Raw genomic sequence first — 25,427 nt, 5'->3', positions numbered from 1 at the left:
TATATAGCACCATCATATTCCACAGCGCTTTAAAGACCTCATCATCACTGTCCCCATTGGGGCTCACAATTTAGATTCCCTATCAGTATGTCTTTGGAGTGTGGGAAGAAACCGGAGAACCCAGAGGAAATCCACGCAAGCACGGGGAGAACATACAAACTCCTTGCAGATGTTGTCCTTGGTGGGATTTGATCCCAGGACCCCAGCGCTGCAAAGCAATAGTGCGAACCACTGAGCCACCGTTAAACCTAGTCTCATACAAGTGGTCACATGACCACCATCTAGCATAGGGAATACCAGTGAACTGTGATGGCATGCACATCACATGCCTCACAATTCGTCATTCTTTTTTGGAGAAGAGCTGATTTGCACATTGTTGGCTTCCTTCGAGGAGCATTGTCTGGCCTATAAAACTTTCTGTGCTAATCATGGTCTCCACAAGTAGAAACTCTACCCCCATTTATCCATTGTAATGGCTTGTTGTAGTGTACATTTCTGTTGGTCCATATGTCTGTGTTGTATTTTGGCAAATAATTCCAATTTAGAAAAAAAAAAAGTAAAATCAAATGAAGTAGTTTTTCTGTATATGATGGTTGCCATAATTTACAATCTCAATAATGTTTACACCAAGGTTCTAAAGGATCCCAATGTAGATCTGCTGGGAGGTGGTGCTGGGAGGCGGTGCTGCTGGGAGGCGGTGCTGGGAGGTGCTGCTGCGAGGTGGTTTCAGGTCTTGAAAACCAGAAAACACAAAAATAAAATATTTAACAACCCAGGAGAGAACAATTTTTTTCTGCCTACTTTACAGACCATATCTGTGGTAATATGGGGTTTATTAAGGTCAGATATTAATTGGATTCGCATAAATTTTCATTATATAATTTTGCACGGCTTCTAATGCTGCGGAGATGTCGGGTCTTTTGATTTTGAGGCTGAGGAACCTTGTATTGTAACGGCATTACTGCCGCAGCATTCCTGAAGCTCCAGGGTGGGGCGGTGTTTACTAAGAGGGTTGCTGTAAGCGCACGCTCCATTTACCTTTACAAGAACCCTTCCCTGTTCTGTGCTTCACGTCTGTGCAGAGATGGATGGAGGAGCGCACAGAGTATATGCTTATATTCCTCCAGTCCTATACACCCTGATACATTACCTGTCCATAGTAGTCTCTGCCTCTTTTCCTGTATTTCCTCTTGTTTGTGTCAAGGCAAGTAATGATTTCACTTACAGAAGCAAGTCCCAGCATGCTTAATTCCAGATAATCATTCACGCATCGATCCGGGGACCCAGCCCTCAGTTTGTTCTCTTCCCTACCACCACCTAATTTAAAAAAAAAAAAAAAAAAATAAGGCGACACATTTCCATCATTTTACATTTTTACTGTGGCACACGAGAACCTACTAGTCGTTGAGTCATTTAACCACAAGATACAATATCAGTTAAAATATTTTTGGCAATGTCAAAACCAAAGTGTTTGTAGAATTTCAGTTTTCTCTGCTGCAGCTCTAGCAGTGCTCAGACTGCTGATTCCTGTATAACCCCGCCCACATACCTGATTGGCAGCTTGCTGGGTGCACTGTCAGCAAGCTGCTAATCAGTGGTGGGGGTGGGGTTATACAGATTAACTGAATTTATCTGCACGTGAGACCTAGCCCCCTAGTGATAATCTCCTGCTGATAAAACTCTCATTATATTGAAACATACAATATATATTGTATATACAGCATACAGCCCAGTAAGTGATGCTTTCCTGGCGCTTCTATGGGTCCAGGTACCCATAGAAGCTCCAGACGAGCATGAAACGGCCGTAGTCCACCAACTCCCCTGCATCCCCCTGTTCACCTCAAAGATGTCCCAAAGATTTGAGAAATAAAGGACTATTTTTTAGGACTGGAGAGTGCGGTTCTTTCTTCTCCTTCAAAAGACTGTTTTGCTGTATCTTGAGCACAAGCACCACGATCCTTTATGATTACCGCCCTAGCTCGATATACAATGGGAAAGTTGAAAACACATGTTGCTTTTGTTACTTGGTGCCATAGTTCTAAGTTTTTGCCAAATATTCTACATTTTGTCATGGAAATCGCCACAGCCTTATTAATTTATTAAAACGTTGGTTATAAAATTGATCATTTCAATCATTACATGGCAACGAGCAAAACAAATCTCAGCACAAAGTATTCTCCATTCTAAAAAGAAAAAAAACTGCATGAGTAATTGGTTTCTGTGACTTTATGAAGAGGTGGGTGGTTGTTCTTGAGATTCCGCTTTATCCAGACCGTCTCACTTCTCAACTAAGTGGCCATCGCAGCAGCAAATACATCAACAGCCAAATTCCATCCCTAAGGCCCAAGATATAAGTGCACAGCTGAAGATGATTGATAATCTACTCGCCCATTCCTAGTGCCGTATTCACACATCCATGTGCCACGGTCCTCGCGCAGACCTTGATGAAAGGATCTACGCAGTCTCCTGACCCGAACTTGACATCCTCATAGACATAGACCTGTGGCCAGTCTGTGTATCACAGTCTGTGCTTGGACGGTGACGTATAGATGAGTGAATGTGGCCTAAACACCAGCAGATTAACCCCTTACCGTGTTGAGGGTGCTGCAACATGCGCAACACTATGGTGGTCAATGATCCTTTGGGCACCCATTCTTAACACAGGATCTGCAAAATTCATTAAAGAAGTTGTCGGGGACTTTTACATTCATGGCCTATCTTTAGGATTGGTCATGGATATCTGATGGGTGGGGGTGTGACACCTGGCACTCCCGCCAACCCAGCTCCTCCCTTTGCAGGCGGCAGTCGGAACTGCTCCGGTGTTGAGCTGCACAGAAAAGCTCCATCAACTGTATAGTGACCACGGCCAGGTGCTTCATATCCACACCCTATTAGTTTAAAAAAAAAAAAAAGGGGGAGATGTGCCGTACCCAGGTGCTGCCACTATACAGTTGACAGATGTGCAAATCCGCAGCTGAACACTATTGGACGTAGTCTGCATTGGGAACAGCTGGTCGGTGGGGTCGTGGGTGTATCATTAAGCCTCCCTTACATAATAGATAGCTTGACTCTTTTGTCGAGTAGTCTTGTGTCCTTTATTGCCAGGCTGTTTTGGTGGCTTATCTCACCGAAAGCAAAAGGATTGGCAGTCTAAACGTTAGAACATTGGACTTGCCCGATCCTGATCTCCCCGACATCTGTTGGGGAAAGTTGGGAGGCCCCGTACACACTAGACTGTCAGCCTAACCTGCCGATATTGGTGGGATCTTCTAATCCTCTGAATCCTAAAGCTCCCATACAGATTAATGTGGTGTTTTCTACCATTCACCCCAGTAATAGACCACAAACCTATTATACAAAAATGTATCTGGAATACACCCTGACTTCACATGCTCTGATCAGTGGTACAATTTTATCAGACGGTCTTACTTCTAACTGGGCCAAGGGCTACATCAAGAGAGAGGAACACTCGGATGAACACTTTATACCCGGATGAACACTTTGTACCCGTATGTGTGGAGGCACTATTTGTCAGTAATTGATCAGTGTAATTAATACACCATTTGTCGGGTGTAAAGCTGGCGTAGAGGTATTTTATAATTTCTTTCTGATGTGCAGCAGTGAACCTTATGAAGTGGCTCGCTTTCATTACCTCAGAACATAATTCATGGGGGCCAAAAGCAAGTTGATTTTATGCTATTTACCTAGTAATTGGTGTTGAAAGTTTACTTAAGAAGATAAAGCAGCTTCAAAAGATTTGTGTTTTTATTTGACATGCCTTGATAGCAATTCAAATAAATTTAGGTGACCCTTGCTAACCTCCATTGTTTTCCCAGGTCGCACCTTCCCCACACACCCGTACTTCTCGGCCCAGCTGGGAGCAGGACAGCTGTCACTCTACAATATTTTAAAGGCCTATTCCTTGCTCGATCCTGAAGTCGGATACTGCCAAGGGCTCAGCTTTGTCGCTGGGGTTCTTCTGCTACACATGAGCGAAGAGGATGCTTTTAAGTTGCTGAAGTTTCTGATGTATGACATGGGCTTACGGAAGCAGTATCGGCCTAATATGGTCACCTTACAGGTACCGGCACCATCAAATACAAGCAATTCTAATAAATGCCGATTATCTCATCCCTCGAGTTATCACTTATCCACTAGAGGAAAGTTGAATGAAGCGACAGGTCGTGCTTGCATCCATCTAACCCGTTCAGGACTATGGCACTAACTAATATGGCAGAGCACTGCATAAGCCTAGACCCGTATGTTCTGTGCTGTAGATTTTGAATGGCCCTCCATTTCTTCCTGACCTCTGTCTTGAGGTCAGAGGAGATCCAGATGAGACCAAAGGACACAAGGTCCTTATTCTGGCGATCACTGGGTGTCCCTCTAGAAAAGGCCCCCATACACATTTATTCTAACTTCTGCCAAACCTGTCGCTGTTGGCAGAGCCTGCTGGTAAATCTATTGTGTATGTGGGCCTCCAAATCCTCATCCTTCCGACATAATCTGATAAGGATCGGACACGGAGAAGATTAAAATTGATTTCTTAAGCGTGGGAAGAAAAATTCATTTTTTAAAAAAAAAAAATAAAAAATAATTGAACATAGCAACAGCCTCCTCACTAAATGTCTAGCTTAATAAAAAAAAAAAAAAAAAAAAAAAAAAAAAAAAAAAATCCCACTTATTAAACCTGACAGGGCACACCTGTGAAGTGAAAACCATTTCTGGTGACTACCTCTTGAAGCTCATCAAGAGAATGCCAAGAGTGTGCAAAGCAGTCATCAAAGCAAAAGGTGGCTACTTTGAAGAACCTAGAATATAAGACATATTTTCAGTTGTTTCACACTTTTTTGTTAAGTATATAATTCCACATGTGTTAATTCATAGTTTTGATGCCTTCAGTGTGAATGTACAATTTTCATAGTCCTGAAAATACAGAAAAATCTTTAAATGAGGTGTGTCCAAACTTACGGTCTGTACTGTATATATGTGTGTGTGTGTGTGTGTATATATATTACACACACACACACACACACACACACAGTGAAGGAAATAATTATTTGATACCTTGCTGTTTTTGTAAGTTTGCCCACTGACAAAGACATGAACAGTATAATTTTAAGGGTAGGTTAATTTTAACATTGAGCGATAGAATATCCCCCAAAAAATCCAGAAAATCACATTGTATAAATTGGATAATTTTTTTGGTATTTTGCAGTGAGAAATAAGTATTTGATCCCTACAAACCATTATGAGTTCTGGCTCCTACAGACCAGTTAGACCAGGGGTCTCAAACACGTGCCCCGAGGGCCGCATGCGGCCCCTGAGGCTGCTTAATGCGACCCGCAGGCACCAGAGCCCCCATAATTGTTGCGGCCTAGTCCTGAGGGCCGCCAAAGTCAGTGATTCTTTTCAGTTGAATGTTCTACAAGTTAGAGATTAGCATGGGCCATTTCTGCAAGATGGGGACCAGGATGAGGTATTACTACAAGACGGGGACCAGGATGGGCCATTACTACAAGTTAGGGACGAGAATGGGCACATTACTACAAGATGGAGACCAGGATGGGCACATTACTATAAGATGGGGACCAGGATGGGCACATTACTACAAGATGAAGACCAAGATGGGGGACATTACTACAAGATGCGGACAAGGATGGGCACATTACTACAAGATGGGGAAACTACTACAAGATGGGCACATTACTATAAGAAGTTGGTCAGAATTACTATATGGTGCTAATTGTAATAAAAAAATCACTATGTGGCCAATTAGGGGACATAAAAAGGAAATAAAAATTGTAAAAACTGTAAAATTGTATAAACTATAAAACTGTACCATAGCCCATAAAATGAATGCCATTTTAAAAGAATAAAATAAAAAAAGACAAAAATGTTAAAAAAAAATGATCCAAAAGGTGTATAGAAAAAACAATATGGTTTCATTAAAAATATCATATCATCCTGCAAAGAATGCGGCCCTTAAAATTCACATTTTTTCTATGTGCGGCCCATATACTTAGCCAAGTTTGAGACCCCTGAGTTAGACGCTCAATCAACGTGTTAACTGCATTAAAGACAGCTGTCTTACATAGTCACCTGTATAAAAGACTCCTGTCCACAGACTCAATTAATCAGTCAGACTCTAACCTCTACAACATGGGCAAGACCAAAGAGCTTTCTAAGGATGTCAGGGACAAGATCATAGACCTGCACAAAGCTGGAATGGGCTACAAAACCATAAGTAAGACACTTGGTGAGAAGGAGACAACTGTTGGTGCAATAGTAAGAAAATGGAAGAAATACAAAATAACTGTCAATCGACATTGATCTGGGGCATCATGCAAAATCTCACCTCGTGGGGTATCCTTGATCATGAGGAAGGTGAGAGATCAGCCTAAAACTACACGGAGGGGAACTTGTTAATTATCTCAAGGCAGCTGGGACCACAGTCACCAAGAAAACTATTGGTAACACATTACACCTTAAAGGTTTAAAATCATGCAGGCCCGTCCTGGAGTTTGCCAGTGAACACCTGAATTATTCTCTGAGTTATTGGGAGAAGGTGCTGTGATCAGTCAGATGAGACACAAAATTGAGCTCTTTGGCATCAAGTCAACTCGCCGTGTTTGGAGGAAGAAGGATGAGTACAACTTTAAGATCATCATCCCAACCGTGAAGCATGGTGGGGGAAACATTATACTTTGGGGTGCTTTTCTGCAAAGGGGACATGAAAACTGCGCCATACTGAAGGGAAGATGGATGGGGTCATGTTTCGCGAGATTTTGGCCAACAACCTCCTTCCCTCAGTAGATGGGTCTTCCAGCAACACAATGACCCAAAGCATACAGCCAGGGCAACAAAGGAGTGGCTCAAAAAGAAGCATATTAAGGTCAAGGAGTATTCTAGCCAGTCTCCAGACCTTAATCCCATAGAAAATTTATGGAGGGAGTTGAAGCTCTGAATTGCCAAGCGACAGCCTCAAATCTGTATGATTTAGAGATGATCTGCTAAGAGGAGCGGACCAAAATTCTTCTTGACATGTGCGCAAACCTCATCATCAACTACAAAACACGTCTGACTGCTGTGCTTGCCAACAAGGGTTTTGCCACCAAGTATTAAGGGTTTTTTGCCAGAGGGATCAAATACTTATTTCTCACTGCAAAATGCAAAAAAAATTATGTAATTTATACAATGTGATTTTCTTGATTTTTTTTTTTTGGGATATTCTATCTCTCAATGTTACAATTAACCTACCCTTAACTTTTTTTTTTCCCCAAAATAATTTTTTCCTGGTGGGTAATGATTGCTACAATTTACCGAGAAATTTGAGAATCCTATTAATTACTATTCATTCCTGCTAATCGTTATTGGCACCCATGAAGTTTAAGTACATAATGTGGAATATCCTCTCAAAAAAATGAAATCAAATGAAACTCTTTTTTGGTATAGAGCACTCATGTTAAATACAAAAGAGCAAATGATAAATAATAATTTAAAACCAAAAACAATGGGAAAGGAAAATAGAAAAACCTAAAGCTTGCTGTGTCACTGGTATTGGCACCCTTTACCTTAATTTAGTATGGAAACACATTTTGACTCACCTGTGGTAAATCACATGAGATTCTCCTGTGATTGTCTGTGCCCATGTGACATGAATTAGCCAATGAATGATGACTTCAGGTAGGCCCTGTTCCTTTGTCACAATGAAGACAAAAGAGCTGTCTGGAGACATCAGAACTGCTGCTATTAGCAAACACAAGACTTCCAGAGGGTATAAGGCAATCTCCAAAGATCTTGGTATCTCCGTTTCAACAGTGCGCAATGTTATTAAGTAGTCTGCCAAGCATGGAACTATCGAGAACCTCCCTGGATGTGGGGGAAAGAGGAAAATTGACGAGATGTCTTTAAAGGTTAGTGTGAATGGTAAATAAAAATAAAAAAAAATAGCACGTCAAACATCCAAAGAGCTAAAGGCCAACCTGGAACAGTCTGGGGTCATGGTTTCAACAAGTACCCTACGCCGCACACTAAACCAAGCAGAGATTTATGGGCGAAGGCCAAGGACCAAACCATTGCTGAAGATAATGCATAAAAAGGGAGAAAGGCCAAGGGCTCAGGAAGAGTACTTTGACAAACCACAATCCTTCTGGGAAAATGTTCTGTGTACAGATGAAACCAAAATAGAGCTTTTTGGCAATGCAAAGCAACAGTTTGTGTACATATGGCACAATAATGCTTATAAGGAAAAAAACACCTTACCAACAGTTAAGCCTGGTGGAGGATCCATAATGCTGTGGGATTGCTTTGCTGCATCTGGTACTGGAGGCCTTGACCGTATCACAGGAATCATGAAATCAGAGAATTATCAAGAGATTTTAGAGCGAAATGTCCCACCCAGTGTAAGAAAACTTGGTTTCAGTTGAAGATCATGGGTCCTCCAGCAAGACAATGACCCAAAGCACACATCTCAAAGCACACAGGAGTGGATGAAAAAGAAAAAAATGGACTGTTTTTAAAATGGCCAGCAATGAGTCCTGATCTCAATCCCATTGAAAATCTTTGGGATGAGCTGAAATCTGCCATTGGGAAAAAGAACCCTGCAAACATTCAAGAGCTTGAACAAACTGCAAAGGAAGAGTGGGAGAAAATTCCAGCGGAGAAGTGCAAGAAGCTTATAGATGGCTACAAGAAACGTTTGGAGGCTGTCTGCAAAGGGTGTGCAACCAAGTATTAATTAGGGGAACCTTTACTGCTGCACATGCTGTTTATTCTATTTCTTTGAAATTGCAACATGGAAGTTGAAAAACAATGTTTTATTGTTGTATTACTTTGGACTCCTAATTGAAAAATCCTGAAGATATAACTTTGGTACATTTCAATCCATTTCTGAAGATATTGTACAGTCTATGGAAAAAAATGAAGGGGTGCCAATAATGGTGAAGCTTTCATTTATGACAGTAGTAATATGGGAACAGGAAAAATGACTACTTAACTATGTCTGGCTGTAAATCTAAAGCAATTACCGACCTCTCATTATAAGAGGGGAACGTGAGTTGTATGCGGATGACCTCCCTTCGTATTGAGGCTTATGTAACCACTTTGTAAGAATGCTCTCTGATGTTTAATTGTATATTGTTATATTTATATTATGAACGCGTTCATTGAAGTCATGTAATGGTGATGACTGACTACCATTGACTTGTTAACAATACTGACAGATTCTTTATTAAAAAATGTTCTAATTTCCTTTGTAAAAACATAAACTAAACCCAACTCCATACTGTTCTTAGAAAGCGCCTTATGAGATGTCACTTACGTCTGTCTTCCCTCCTCTTGCTTAGATCCAGATGTACCAACTTTCTCGGCTGCTTCACGACTACCACAGAGACTTGTACAACCACCTAGAAGAGTATGAGATCGGGCCCAGTCTGTACGCCGCGCCTTGGTTTCTCACCATGTTTGCTTCACAATTCCCGCTAGGTTTTGTGGCCAGAGTCTTTGGTAAGCTTTGAAAGCAGCGTGTATGGTTTTGTTTTGTTCTTTTCAGACATGGCAATGAAAGAGTTGTCAGAGTTTGGGTTTGAGAATATGATAAATAGATGGGTGCAGCTGGGAAAAAAATAAGAAACTTGTTATTTGTATGTGATCTACAGATTTGTGTATGTGACCAGTTTACTGTTTATGAACATCATCCTTTCAAACTGTGACCTGACGGACAAATTAGTGTCACTGCTCTTTATACAAATTGAAGGATGCTTGCTCACACTCGCATGAGTGGGTTTTTCGGAGCTCTATTATTCCTCCTTACACTAGATTTCACAATACAAACTGTATACATTATGAAATAAATTTCTTAGGTCTGATGAGGCTCTACCCTCAAGGCCTGATTGATAGTTGCAGTTTGCACTGAGCAATGTGAGATTTCAGGAGTGAGGAAGGGACACTGAGGAGCTGTCACTTGGGCTAAATTAATAGAGAGTGAGATTATAAACTTTTAGAAGAGGATTGTAAAGGCATTCTGTAATGAAACTTTATTCCAAACAGGGTTTAAATGGTTTCTGTTTTTTGTTTGTTTTTCCTGACTGTGCCCATATATACTGCAAGTTGAACTATTAGAAGTCCAACTGAGTCTATTTGAATTCTGCCTGTACTCAAGGCTTCAGATGGAACACCAGACGGAAGGGCCTTACACAATGTTAAAGGTGTTGTCCAGTACTCGGACAACCCCACTGAATCCTTGTTTCACGCCAGTAAAATAACGCTTCTACATCTTGATTCGTCCGTCGGAGAGTGAAGCCAGCACTGATTGGTGGCAGGTGTTACACGCACACCGCCTAAGTTCAGATAGGGCCGAGACCGGTTACATGAATTCGTTGGAATCCTGGGGGAACCGTTACTCAGGGCGACCATAGGCTGCAGCTTCTCTCAGGCACATGATAGATTCAGTTGCTGACCAGACTCATCTGACAAGAGTCTTCATAAACGGTACGAATTTAATGAGGCACGGCCAGTGCAATGCAAATGTCTCTTTGAGCAACAGTCTCCAGTAATAACAGTGCAGTCTCCTTTGCAGTTCACAGTCTATTATCCGGTAGCACAGTACCGCACAGTTTTAATGCATACACAACCACAGGCTTTTCCTTCACAAGGACTCAATAATACACAGCATTCTTTATCCTGCATGGAGATGGAGGGGGGAAGGGTGTGATGAGGGAGATCTCTATGACAGGCTTCCTTCCAGTCCTTATCTTCCTGGCTGAATATACTCCACACTGTTAGCTCAGGGAGTCTAACTGACCTTTGTTTAGCTTCCCTCCTGACTTGAATTCTGTTCCCTTGCCTTCTGTGAGAAACAGATCATAAGCCACCTTTCTCTTCGGCTCCAGCCAGACAATAAACAACTTCCCCACAATACTCCTGAGGCTCTGCTAAAACACTCCCCTTCTCCTGTGACTGTGTTAACCCTTCTAGTTGCTGGATGCTTCTGGAGCACAACATTTCCTGTCTCCTATGCTTGTGTTACTTCTAATAGTTGCTGAATGCTTTTAAAGCAACAGCACTACTTCTGCATGTCACACAGGAATTGCATGACGTAACAATGTCATGAGATCCCTGGGAGAGCCAGTGCCGACGATCGGATGTGAGTATAACTGTTATTTTACTGGGGGGAATACAGGGATTCAGAATGGGTTGTCCAAGTAGTGGACAACCCGTTTACTGGCCCCTAATTAAACACAGAATGTCTGTTATGTAACATCACTAGGTGATATCTAGAATACGCCATAACATTGAAACCTGTGGAGATATGACAACTGGGACCCCAGCCACCCTAAAACATGAATGTTACAACTGATCTCTTTGCCAACCACTGAGCAGGAAATGCCTGCATCAGTCCGTAAAAGTATATACATGTGAAGAAGGTGCAGCGCTCTGACAGATCTGTTTTAATTTAATGTAGGCTTGCATTCTTTATGAAGTAGCCATTGTAGTGTAATTTTTCTTAGAACTTTTATTACTCCTCCCAGAAAATTTTGGGTGGGTCCCTATACTATGACACTGTCAGCACTGATTGGACAATGTCAGAATGTGGGGACACGGCATTCTAATGATGCCTATATGTAGTCTAATCTGTACTGGGAGAATCATTATAGGCTTATATTGACTTTTTGCCTGTGTATAGTGTATTTATGGACCCTGTAGGGTTTTATAGTATTCTGTTCATTGTTGCATAAAGATTTATAGATAAGTGTGCATCTATTATCACTCAGCACCACTTTGAGTGCCCCTTCAGAGTTGAAGGAGGGCATAATAATTTTATATTACTGATGAGATTAAAAGTTACATTTTATAGGTTTCCTCAATGCGTCGTCCCACACCACTGTAGGTGATTAAATGGTTTCTCATGTGTGTACATAAAGAGAGGCCTGTCAATCACCTGAAAGAGGGTGGAGAGAAGTTGTGTGGGGGCTGCACCTTACCCAAACTATGTTTATATACCTGGCTACAACCGTGCACCCAGCCTCTTATTCATGGTCTTTGTGGTTGGGCAGCATAAATCGCCTGACTAGTACCCTTTTTAACATATATTTTCTTGGGAGGATTTGGAGATATTGGTACAGAATTGGTGGAAAATCTTAAGTTAATTCAATTTTGATAAGGGAGATTTGAAGGATTCGGGGCTGGCAGATGGAATGATGCAGGGAGTTCTGGAGAAGAGGGGAAATCATGAGTGGAGTCCTGGAGGGCAGTGCGTGAGCAAGTGATCTAGGCTATGTTCACACGCTTTTTTTTTTTTTTCTCTTACAACCAAAATCTTCCTTTTTAGGAGTTAAAAAGCTGCATATTAAATGCAGGTATTTGCTGCATTTTTTGCGGTTTTTGATTTTGCCTACAATACTTGTTTAGTTTTGTTTATCAAAAACGCAAAAAAATCATCAAAACTGGTTTGCTGCATTTTTTTGCAGCGTTTTGCACTTTCTGCTTGTTTTCTATGGGTTAAAAAACACGAAGAATTGACAGGCTGCAGATTTCAAAATCACTGCAGTGCTCCAATTCAGTCAGGAAAAAAAGTGTGTGGATGAGATTTCTAAAAAGTAAAATATCATCACTTTTGCTGGTTGTGGAGAGTATAAGTTCATTTGCAATGTGAATCTTATGTAGATTGGAACCTGTAGAGTAGCAATCAAATGTAGTGCTTCTTAAAGGAAACTTGTCACCAAGTTTTCCCAATATGTAGACAACAATCACCACCTTTAATTCCTCGTTTACAGCAGTCTAGAAAGCCCATAAAATACCTTTTTATTACCCCCCTCCCAATATAGCGTAGTCTTGATGGGCGTCTCTGGTCTTGCTTCAGCAGCTCCTCTCTCCTCGCAATTTCCGTCCTTCTGCCCTACTTCATTTGGATGACACGTCCAATTTTTGCAATTCACTATTCATTAAATGTCCATTAGATTCTCAAGAACCCAGGAATTTCTCATTTTATTGTCTTAGGCAAGGAGCACAGTGCTTACAATCTCTTTTCCAATAGACCTTGTAAGTGCTACTCTAAAGCTGTCTGGTTTCCGCCAGCTTCAGTGCTCCGGAGCTCCTCTGATGCTGCAGAAACAAAGCTGCCTCTGCTTGTAACCTTAATGAGGGAGTAGTTTGGGCCTTTGGTGCAAACATGCTGCTGGTCTTATGCACCCACTCGACATTTTTTTATTATCCATCCGCTTTCTGGAGCGCCAGCATACATGCTCCTTCCAACTCCTCTTTGCGGTGTCCATGCTGGTGAGGAAGGACTAAGGTCCCTCGTTCTTGCAATCAGTGGAAGTCCTAGCTGTCAGATAACTTTTATACATAAAATTGATAAAAGCCTAAAACCGTTCAGGCCCTCAAAAATGTATATTACAGTAACAAATACAAAATCAATATAAAGCTCTTTTATAACACAAGAAACAATGAGCACAAAGATGAGAAAAACCCAAAGGGTTGATGCCCCCAACCATCACCCAGAAGCCGATAAACACACGTAAGATAGGTTCACTCGCTTGTCATCCGTATACAATCCGTTTTTTACACCAGCAGCTATTATTCATTTATAGGGCCATTTATTTATCCTATGTTACAGAATTGCAATTTAAAATATGTTTGTGTGAACGACCCCTAATACTCTTAATTTATCGTTTATATTGGTTCTGATTGTGGTGGGGGGGACCCTGAGTTTTGATCCTTTGTTGGGTTCATTTTTTATATTTATAGGTTTAATTGATTGAATAAAGGCCATTAAATTTGTGATTTTGCTATTGTGATGTGCGTTTTTAAGGGTTATTGTAGGTTATTATTGGTATTGATAGTAATCTTGATCACTTCTGGTATATTTTTAGTTATTTACGGGAAGTTCTATACAATTTTTTTTTTTTATTCGGAAGTAAACTGGTTACTTTTTGTAAATGTGTTATCCTGAGCTAAAACTACTAATCCAAAGCTGAAAACTTTATGTATTCCGAAATAATTGCTTATTCTGTAGCCTTGACTTCTGAATGGTGTCATCCTCTACATCAGGCACCATACAGTAATTGTATGTAGGAAAATACAGTTCTGTTCATGGCGCTGAGCTGTTTTTAGTATGAGTAGAGATCGGGCGCGTGCTAAACTGGCAATGGCTGATGTTGCGTGAAGTTTAGAATAACTGGGCTCGGTGTGATTGTTCTTCAACCACAAAACAAGGCTGGATTGTGAATACTGCTTGTTCTATGTTTGTTTTGGCTGTTAAAACTAAATTGGCATAAAACTGATGATACAGTATATCTGACTTTTCTTTTAGATATGATTTATCTTCAGGGATCAGAAGTTATTTTCAAAGTGGCTTTGAGTTTGTTGGGCAGTCACAAGCCCTTAATTTTGCAACAAGAAAATCTGGAGTCTATTGTGGACTTTATAAAGAACACACTGCCAAATCTGGGTTTGGTGCAAATGGAGAAGACTATAAACCAGGTAATGCAGGAGATATGTGCTTCTATTACAGGATTCCAGATCTGTCCCTGATGCATCTCATCTCTCAAACCTAATGGACCTCAAAATCTAAACTGCTGCTGCTCACCCCAATTTAGCCACCGTGTACCCCCCAGTATAACATGAATGAACGATATGGCAAGATATTTAGCAGAGATATGGACCTTTTCATTTATGTTAATTTTCATGGTCTATACCAAAGGGGCATTACCCACAGGATAATTATGCATTGCAGCCTAAAGACCTGCTCGTAGAGAATCCTGTGAGCAGCGCCCCTCTAGTAAAGGGTAGTGATGAGCGAGTATGCTCTCTTAACCCTTTTGCCGAGTATGCTCGGGCGAGCACCGAGTATTTATAGCTGCTCGGTGATATGTTTGAATCACTCCCGTGTGCATGATTTGCGAAGGTTTGACAGCTTTAATACATGTGAGGAATGTGTAAGAAGCAGACATTCCTCACATGTATTAAAGCTGTCAAACAGTCGCAAATCATGCACAGGGAGCGATTCAAATATATCACCGCGCAGCTATAAATACTCGGCGCTCGCCCGAGCATACTGGGCGAAAGGGTTAACAACATACTCGCTCATCACTAGTAAAGGACCATAAAATTAGCATATTGGGCACACTTAAAAGGATAATTTTCTCTGGAACTGTATGGCGGAGAATAAAAGAAAAAAAGAATACTTGAATAAAGCAGTGAGAATCCAATAAACGGAAACACTGGCTGTTTGTGGACCTGGTGACATGGCATTTTTAATTAATCATAGAAACGTTAATGATCCGCTTTCTAGTGTGAGGGTCTATAGGAAACCCCAAGAAGAACATGTCTTTTTAAAATGAATTGATCAGCTGCCCTTGCTTCCATAACCTGCCACAATGTCTCCACTGCACCCTATTTCTACATTCTAAATAGTTGCATCTTATGCCTTTAGTGATTGCAGTATAATTGTAAAATCAAGTTTTAACATGCGCTCGCATTTTGAAAATCAATAGATTCCCCCAGACTAATCCTCCATCCCATCATGAGCATGATTTGCAAGAGTGATGTTACCATCAGTCTTTGCGAATCTCTCGCATGTGTGTGATGGTCTGCCCCCCCGGGGATGTGCTGAAGCCGGGTGTATGCTCCCCAGCATCATCTGTGCACTGCGCATGCAATGGGAGGCAGACCGTAGTGCGCATGCGCAGGATTTCCAAAAAGTCGACACTGATGTCAATCAAACCCTAGTGAGGGGGATGCTTTCAAGATGGGAGGAATAGTCCTGGGGAATGAACTCCCTGCCCTACTAATCGTCCCAGATTTACATGGCTTAAGCATGGATTAAAACTTGATCTTACAATTATAGAGCAATCACTAAGGCACAAGAAATAACTTCTCAGAAGTTGGGGTGCAGTAAAAATAAGGGGACTGTTTAGAGGGAATCTGTCAGCAGATTTTTACCCTGTAATCTGAAGACAGCAGGAGATAAGAGGCTAAGACACAGAATTCAGGGATGTGTCATTTGTCAAAGTACAGGCTGTTGTTTACTAACTAAGAAGGATTTATCACTAAAAGATTAACATTGCCAGACTAGTCCGGCAATGCCCCCTGCTCTTGTGATGAGCAGCTCACTGCCTATGGACTTTGTACACAGAGACCCTGGTGTGGGCGGGGTTAGCTTACTCAGCTTTGCTTCAATCTAAATTTAAAAGCTCTGATTGTGTAGAACAGCTGCACCCAGTAATGTAAGTGATACATCATTGGATTCAGATTCTCTTTGCCTACATCAGGCTGCTCTCAGATGAGGTAGCAAAAACCTGCTGACAGATTCCCTTTAAGTGCTAGGGCAGCTGACTGGTTCCCAACAAGGACTAATTTATTTTTATTAGCCTCATGTACATGACAGTTGGATTACAGAGATTAATATTCGGTGTATTGCTTCTCATTCAGGATAATTCTATTAGCCTGCTGTAGAGTCCAACAAGAAGAAAAATCTATGTCTTCATATAAAATATGAGGCACTGTTAGATGCATCAGATCGGCTTAGAAGTCTTTTAGGAACTGACTTAGGACTCTAGAAATCTCAGAGGTTATACAGATTCATCATATACACACGTGGTCAAAATTGTTGGTATCCCTCGTTAAATGAAAGAAAAACCCACAATGGTCACAGAAATAACTCGAATCTGACAAAAGTAATAATAAATTAAAAATCTATGAAAATGAACAAGTGAAAGTCAGACATTGCTTTACAACCCTTCCACAGAATTTTTTAAAAAAAATTAAACTGATGAAATAGGCCTGGACAGAAATTATGGTACTCTTAACTTAATATTTTGTTGAACAACCTTTTGAGGCAATCACTGCAATCAAACGATTCCTGTAACTGTCAATGAGACTTCTACACCTCTCGACAGGTATTTTGGCCCACTCCTCATGAGCAAACTGCTCCAGTTGTCTCGTGTTTGAAGGTTGCCTTTTCCAGACGGCATGTTTCAGCTGTTTCCAAAGATGCTCAATAGGATTTAGGTCAGGGCTCATAGAAGGCCACTTCAGAATAGTCCAATGTTTTCCTCTTAGCCATTCTTGGGTGTTTTTAGCTGTGTGTTTTGGGTCATTATCCTGTTGCAAGACCCATGACCTGCGACTGAAACCAAGCTTTCTGACACTGGGCAGCACATTTCTCTCTAGAATCCCTTGATAGTCTTGAGATTTCATTGTACCCTGCGCATATTCAAGACACCCTGTACCAGATGCAGCAAAGCAGGCCCAGAACATAACAGAGCCTCCTCCATGTTTCACAGTAGGGACAGTGTTCTTTTCTTGATATGCTTCATTTTTCCGTCTGTGAACAAAGAGCCGATGTGCCTTGCCAAAAACTTCCATTTTTGTCTCATCTGTCCATAGGACATTCTCCCAGAAGCTTTGTGGCTTGTCAACATGTAGTTTGGCAAATTCCAGTCTGGCTTTTTTTTTCCCAACAATGGGGTTCTCCTTGGTAGTCTCCCATGAAGTCCACTTTGGATGAAACGACGACGGATGGTGCGATCTGACACTGATGTTCCTTGAGCTTGAAGTTCACCTTTAATCTTTTTAGAAGTTATCCTGGACTCTTTTGTTACCATTCGTATCATCCGTCTTTGATTTGTCATCAATTTTCCTCCTGAGGCCACGTCCAGGGAGGTTGGCTACAGTCCCATAGATCTTAAATTTCTGAATAATATGTGCAACTGTAGTCACAGGAACATCAAGCTGCTTGGAGCTGGTCTTATAACTTTTACCTATTAACATGCTTGTCTATAATTTTCTTTCTAATCTCCCGAGACATCTTTCCTTTGCTTCCTCTGGTCTATGTTGAGTGTGGTACAAAACAGCACAGTGAGTATCTGTAGCCCTATATACAGGCCCACTGACTGATTACAAGATTGTAGACACCTGTGATGCTAATTAGTGGGCACAACTTGATTTAACATGTCCTTTTTGTCACATTATTTTCGGGGGTACCATCATTTCTGTCAAGGTCTATTTCATGAGTTTAATTTTTTTTTAAATTCTGTGGCTGCAGGGTTGAAAAGCAATGTCTGACTTTCATTTGTTCGTTTTCATAATGTTTAATTTATTATTACTTTTGTCAGATTCAAGTTATTTCTGTGACCATTCTGGGTTTTTCTTTCATTAAACCAACAATTTTGACCACTTGTGTAGATGGATGGAAAACTGGAGCTGCATTTAACTTAATTCCTTTAATGCTGGAAAATGCCTCTATAATCTATTCACTGAATACATGAGAAATGATAGATCTTATAGGGGCAAATGATTGTAATCCCAACCGATTGTTAGTACAGGGGCCCCATCCTCTGTCCCCTCCGCAGGCTAAATTGCATGGTATTGCTTCTCCTAGCTGTAGATTTGCAGGGGACTGAGGACGTCCATTCTAGTAATTGAGAAGTGTCCCACCAGACAGACCCTCAGCTTATTCGGTGGAAAGATGATAATTTCTTCAAGCTAAAATCTTCATATTATAGGAGATCTTTTTGTTTTTCATACGTTGAATTGAGTCTAATTGAATATTTCTCAGAATAAAAGTGGTAAAACCATTATAAACCACTAAAAACTGTGATTGTCCTGGTGTCCACCCAAAAAGACGACCGGTGAGCCATGCCTATAGATTTCCTGCCTTCACTGGTAGTGGTGTTACAGGCCTTTTCCTGTGATTTGCATTATGAACTGTTGCTCATGATTTTGTGCTTTTTGTTGCTTGTGTGCTGATATCTGGGATAGTAGTACATATATCCTTTTATCTCTAGGTTTTTGAAATGGACATTTCGAAGCAATTGCAGGATTACGAGGTGGAGTATCACGTACTGCAGGATGAACTGATCGATTCTTCTCCTCTCAGTGACAACCAGAGAATAAATAAGTTAGAAAAGACAAATAATACTTTGCGCAAACAGAACTTTGACCTGTTGGAGGAGTTACAGGTATGTCCTCACCCAAAGATACAAACTACCCAGTCTTACAACGCTCCTGTCTATTTCTATTGAATTAGTATTTGCCTTCTTTCTTTATACTTCTGTATGTATCCACGTAATATGTTATGTATAATCTTATTGTTGTGGCATTTACACAGTAAATGTGAAGAAATATGAACAACTACTCATTTCTAACCATTCCAAAAAATATTGGCTTGTTGATCAGTCTAAATCTATATATGACCAATGCATATGACGCGCCCCCTGGGCCGTGGGGTACTTGGTGCCGGGCCGGTGGTTGCTAGGGGAGATGTCACAGTGGCGGTGACCCGGTCCATGACCCAGGGCGGTCAATCAAAAGGAGAATATTTACAGAGGATTTATAGTTTTATATACAGTTCGTGACGCCACCTGTGGTATGTGGCTATATGGAGCCGCCTCTGCGGACCAGGTCCTCTGGAGCTGGTGTAAATGCAGCAGGGTTGGTTTAGCTCTCCACAGGTAGAGCTTAGCTCCAGGGCTGTGCTGAGATGTTATGGATTTTGCAGTGTAGTGCAGTGGGCGATGGCGCAGCAATAACTTCAAAGACAGTGGGGTGCAGTCTTCAGAGTTTACTCACAGGTTGCACTGTCCAGCTTACAGCCTCCCACATCACACTGCGTTCACCAGGCAGGGGTTCAGCAAACTCCCAGGTGTTTCAAGAGTGCCTGACAGGACCCCGTTCTATATGACCTTCTCAGCCGTCTTCCTGTGATGGTCCTCACCCTTCTTGCCCTGCGCCTCGCCAAACAATGTCCCAAGCCGGTATCCTCGGATCTTTCTGTGCAACCTGGAGTTCCCTGGATCCTATGTGGTTACCTTTTTTGCGGCTTGAGTGCGGATGTGGCAACTGCACCCTGAAAGTGCAGAAGCCTCCAGTTTCTAGTTGAATTCTCACTAGTTAGGGGCCGGTCCCCTCTGCGGCTCGATCCCTCTACCGCATGGCAGATTCGGGCGTACGGGTGGCCTCCAGCACTGCCCGTACCCCTGGGAGCCTCTCTCCTGCTCCTCTCTCCGTCTCAGTCCTGGGCCTCTCTCTCAGGCCCTCCTCGTGAGCAGAGCTCCTACAGAGCTCCTGCTCCCCTCAAACTCCACTGACTGACTGGCTTCAATGAACTGTCTTTCCAAGATGGTTCCCTCCTTTTATACCACTTCTAACAAGTGCTCCCCTGATCTACGTCCTCCACCCACACCCACTACATGGTTCCCCCTACTTTGGTTCCCCCCACTCCAACCGGGGTCAGGGCTCAGCAGGAAGCGTGACACATCTTGCCCCTCCAGCTGATCTGGAGTAGTGTAGTGTTGGATGCAGGTGTTAGGGTCCCGGGCAGCACTCTATCCTTACCTGAGAGTGAGGTACCACACCTCTGGGTGAGATGCAGTACCTCTGTGGCGACTGAACCCGCAGGGGTGCCACATATGCCCAGAGGCAGGGGAGTCCAACCTTCTCCTCCTACATAAACATTCATTTTGGAAGCCTTTTTTTTTCTCTTTGCACCTAAAACTGCTTCCTTGTAGACTATTGTCTTGAAACTACTGAAGTCCTAAAACTCCCTTTCATCTATACCTACTTCTTGTTAAAGGGCTTGTTCATCCCTTTTTATGTTTCCAAGATGCCTAGCATTGTCTAAAAATAAAAAAATACTGCCTTAACTAAACTTGCCCATCACCCAGCATTCCTCTGCTTCCAGTGATTTAGGTTGCCTGGAAATTTCAGGAAAGCCGAGGCACCAAAAATAACAGGTTCTTGATGAAAAATTCCATGTCCATTTAAAAACCATCACAGCTTCAGGAAACTTTTTGGCCTTTTCCAAGCCCAGATAAAATTCATACAGCTGTATGAATTTTATCTGGGCTTGAAAAAGGCCATTTATGGCCGAAACGTTGCCTGCTTTGTCTTCCTGTGATGTTTTTAATTGACATGCAATAAAGAAGTTGTTTTTTTTTGTCAAGAACCTGTCATTTTTGCTGGCTTGATTTTCCTGAAATTTCCTTATTGCTTTTGGACCTAGTGGGAGGCCCTACCGAGTTTAACACATATTGGTCAATGGTGCAGATGAATTAATTTCTGAACTGAGTGATTAGTGTGGGAATGCTGCTCACTTGGGTGCATATTGAGGTAACACCGGAACCGTTTCCATTTAAATGTCCAGGCTGGTTTATTGGTGTTTCATAAACAATTTCACAAGCAAAGGAAATAAATGGCCTTCCAGTGCAGGCAAAATAAAATAAACCGTTCTTGGCAGAGTCACTTTAGAGATGGTCTAGGTCACACAGGCTGGATAGCATCCAGTATACCGGCTCAGTCTGGAGATAACACACCGGAGGCTTTCTTACCTCCACACACACAGACCATGTGTGAAACAAACACTCCATTTTTACCTTGTGAACCACACCCAGGGGTGGGTATGTGTGCAGCCAGACCTGCCCATCTCTCAGGCTGTCCTTAAAACCTGGCCCTGATGCACTAAACAAGCCTCTTAGTACTATGTGCACTAGAGCATTACCCCAGGTTTACTTCACAGATGTATCACGGAGGTGGTTGTCCTGTCTCCCATTAACTATGTGTCCGGCAGCCACCTTACATTAGGTTCTCTGACAGATAATTTGCTTCCTCTGGTAGGGAAAGGCATGTAAACACTGCAGCTAATCCATAACCACAGCGGTGATGCAGGCACCACTGCTGTGGTCAGTGATGGGCTGCAGCAGTCACATGTCCATATGACAAGAACAAAATGTAAACAACTGTCTCTGTACATTCTGCTCTTGTACTGGCATGGGTCCCACTGCAGGGCTGGACAGCTCTTCCCTCATCCTCTCCCTTTTACATAGAACTTTATGAGCACCAAAAGTCATTTCTTAGATCCGTAATGGGAGAATCTGTTTTTACTGAATACAAATTTTACCTGTGAATTGAGAATTTTGAGAGTGATCAGTCCTGGCAGAGGAAGAAGCAGATTTCCCGAAGATCTTTTTACAAAGTTTATTTTTTTTTATTTTCTCCTACACTGTTGAATTATGAGATAAGAATTAAATTGACTGTTCTCTATAAAGACTTCATTATTTTTCCTTTTTAGGTATCAAAGGGCAGAATCCAAATTCTAGAGTCAACGATTGATAACTTACAGACTAATGAAGTAAAATTAAAGCAGTCTGTCCGCACTTTAGAGCTGGAGCGGTCGGCCTTGTTAAACACAGTCGAGGAACTGAAAAAACAGATTCAGGAGACTCCAAAATATCCTTCTTCAGATCAACCCTGATCCTTAAGAACATTTCAGATACCACACAAAACTGTGATTTTACTACAGATACCCAGGTTGTGTTCCTCCTCAGCCGTTGTTCCTGTTGTCTCCTGCTGTTTCTTTTTTCAATCTCCAGATCAGAGGGAAATTGCGTCTCAGGAAAAAAAAAATCTTCCCACATGTTGTGTTGTTTTTTTTTTTTTTTTTTATAGCGTTCTCATCATTGTGATGTTTCATACAATTTTTAGTAGAATTTTCCTGCTCATTCCTGGTTTTTCTTCCGTGGTAAATTCCAGATTCTCTTATTTTGGCCGAGCAAGGAAAATTACAATTTTAGAAATGGATTTTATAAAAAAAAGTGAAATAATGCAATGTACTTTTTAGGTTTTCCTTTTTCCAAAACACAGTGGAGAAAGCCCTTTTGTGAGCTCAGCTAATAATTATAATCAATCCAAAGATATATATATATATATATATATATATATATATATATATATATATATATATATATATATATATATATATATATATATATATATATATATTATACTTTTTTCACTACAAATTTTCCATAACTCTACATGCAAACCCTTCTGGTTCTACTGGTCTCTTGATCAGTCTTGTGAGGGGCAGCGGGTAAGACCTACAAGCGTTGGGTCCATCATGTTTCCAGTCATTACCAATAATGATCAGACACCCAAAGATTCCCTAAATGTTGCTCCCTAGCTTGACTCCCTAGTTGTTGCAAACATGAAAGTCCATGGTGGAGCCACTACCTATAGAGCCACAGGGTAGAAGCCAATACTTTAGGTCAATATTACATCCTAGAAGAGCCATGCATCAGTCATATCACCGGTCCAAGGCGCATCTCTAGACCCCATTAACAATGGATTTTTTTTTACTGTTGCAAATATCAAGTTTATAGATCGATTAGCTTAGTTTTTTAAGTTGTTTGCCATGTAAAAGTAATGCAAAGGGACGCGTTTAGTTTGCGAAACCGGTGTACCAGCAGATGATGCTTTCTGATTCTACTCCACCTACTTGACACGAATCAGTCCCTAGTCTCATCTGGTTTCAGTTCACCTTTTTGGTCAAATTCTTACAAAAATATTACTTTGGGGTCAAAATGATATCTCCTACTGTGTCCTCTATATATTTCCCACTGTCCAATGCAAACGGAAAACCTGAACGTAATTTTTTTTTTTTTTATGGGAAGGTAACCTGCTTCAACTTACAAAAGTGTGAGCACCAAACTGCATAATCTAAAGACCAAGGAAAACCTATAGGTGGATCTATATAGGCAACACAAGGTCTTCGTTTTGGTTTCCATTTATTTTATGTAAAGTGTCCTTGTTTAAATATGCAATATTTCTGTGCTTATATGTGAAATGACAGTGCGGAGTCCAAAAATTTCTCATTTTATCAATTTTTTTTTTTTTAAATTCACCTAAATATTTATAACTGTATATTTTTTTTAACCTCTTATTTTAAAGCTTTCTCATTGAATATTGTATTTTTTTAACATACCTGCCAATTCTGTTGGTTGATTGATTTTTGCTCAAAACAATTTTTTGGTTAAAGCAACTTTTTCAAGTAGTTGTACATTTTTCGGTCATGCTTTAGTAGCTGTAAATAATTCACACACACTCTAGTAATGCCAGATTTAAATGACACAATGTATAAATTTATATTGGAAAAAAAACCCATTTATTTCTATTTTTTTGCCACAATCTACTGAAGCAAACAAGAAGTAAAATGAAGGTCTCCATTTCCCAGTATCTCTAATGTCTTTAAGGCTGGGTCGAGACAGGTGTATTCCATGGACCGAATATGGACTATATTGAAATACCAGGAATTTTCATCCTTGTGTGATTTATGAGCCTGTAAGTTTGGGTCGGGAGAGCCGAGGACAGGTTTGGCATTCCAATACCTCTGGCCATAGAATACCCAGAATAGGGCAGAATTCTCTAAAAATTCCTCCCTCCTGAACTTGGCATAGATTTACCTGTTTTTAGGCAAACATTATGACAGATGTTACTACTGGTAAAACTTTTTGTTTTCTCCGTTGTTACATTTTTACACTGGTCTTCATCTTGATTGTGCTTTTTATCTTCTTGCTGTAGAAAAGATGCATAGGACAGTTTCATTTCAGCAATGGCTCTAGGCTTGAGAATGGTCAATGCAATATATATTATTAAAAAATACATGTGCGTTCTGTTCTTGCACTTGAACAGATATTATTCTTACATCCATTTGTTAAAAGAATATTGGCATTGAAGAAAATCTCTAATTCCACCTTATCCACCCGTCTTTCCCTAAATTACACTCACAGGGATCTGAGAAGCTGAGGGCTGACTTGCTCTATTCAGTGGTAAAATAAGTAACACATCACCAGTTTAAGTAAATATATTTCTAAATATACTATTGACATGAAATTCTCCTCGGATGTCGGTAACAGCCCATCCAGTAGCGTAGCTATCTGGGGGCAGAGGGTGTGGTCGCTCTGGGCCCCGCGCTCTGAGGGGCCGACCTAGAGCTGCGATACTTAACTGCATCCATGTGTGCAGCGCGCTGATGCAGTTAAACTCTCCGGCAGAGCTGATGCTCCCTCTCCCATCATTCCCCTCTGTCTGACGTCTTTGCACAGTGGGCGCGATGACGTCACTACATGGCGCCCACTGTGCTGAGATGTGCGGGTGCTCCGAGTGCTTTCTGCAGAGAGCAGAATAGCCGGGGAATGAGGAGAGGGGAGTATTGTATTTTTTTTTTTCATGGGGAGCGCATTATACTGTATGGAGGCCTATGGGGAGCACATTATACTGTATGGAGGCCTATGGGGTGTGCATTATACTGTATGGTGGCCTATGGGGAGCGCATTATACTGTATTGAGGCATATGGGGGGGTGCATTATACTGTATGGAGGCCTATGGGGAGTGCATTATACTGTATGGAGGCTATTTAAGGGGCTATCATACAGTGTGGGTATTACAGCGAGGGTGCGATCATAGTGTGGGGTCTTTGTACAGTATTGGGTCCATCAAAAAGTTAAGGGGTCAGTATACTACGTGGGGGGTACTTTTTAGTGCGGAGGTCGTTATACTGTGTATAGGAGAGCATCATACTGTGAAGAGGGGAGCTGTACAATATGAGGGACTCAGGATATTATTAAATGTTAAATTGTCACTTATT

The 25,427-nt window shown here is 41.3% G+C and overlaps 1 protein-coding gene across 8 annotated transcripts in view; it reads left to right on the top strand.

The window, feature by feature from the left end:
• The window catches only part of TBC1D1 (TBC1 domain family member 1), a 241,533-nt gene extending 217,130 nt beyond the window's left edge, over window positions 1-24,403 (top strand). For 3 of the 8 annotated variants that reach the window (XM_073646162.1, XM_073646168.1, XM_073646174.1), the window contains 5 exons: window positions 3,837-4,081; window positions 9,348-9,507; window positions 14,315-14,484; window positions 18,792-18,965; window positions 22,073-24,400. In XM_073646162.1, the coding sequence (XP_073502263.1) occupies window positions 3,837-4,081; window positions 9,348-9,507; window positions 14,315-14,484; window positions 18,792-18,965; window positions 22,073-22,255 (932 nt within the window). In that variant the 3' untranslated portion in view covers window positions 22,256-24,400. Of the gene's footprint in view, window positions 1-3,836; window positions 4,082-9,347; window positions 9,508-14,314; window positions 14,485-18,791; window positions 18,966-22,072 lie in introns of all 8 variants that reach the window. The other 5 variants (XM_073646149.1, XM_073646153.1, XM_073646157.1 and 2 more) reach the window with 3 other exon arrangements.
• Window positions 24,404-25,427: the final 1,024 nt, after the last annotated feature.

Source organism: Phyllobates terribilis, unplaced genomic scaffold (assembly GCF_046119375.1).
Source record: "Phyllobates terribilis strain yellow unplaced genomic scaffold, ASM4611937v1 Scaffold_1__5_contigs__length_1240528914, whole genome shotgun sequence".
NCBI classification, from domain to species: Eukaryota; Metazoa; Chordata; class Amphibia; order Anura; family Dendrobatidae; genus Phyllobates; species Phyllobates terribilis.
The sequence above is the reverse complement of the archived record's forward strand: the minus strand, read 5'-3'. Positions and strand labels throughout refer to the sequence as shown.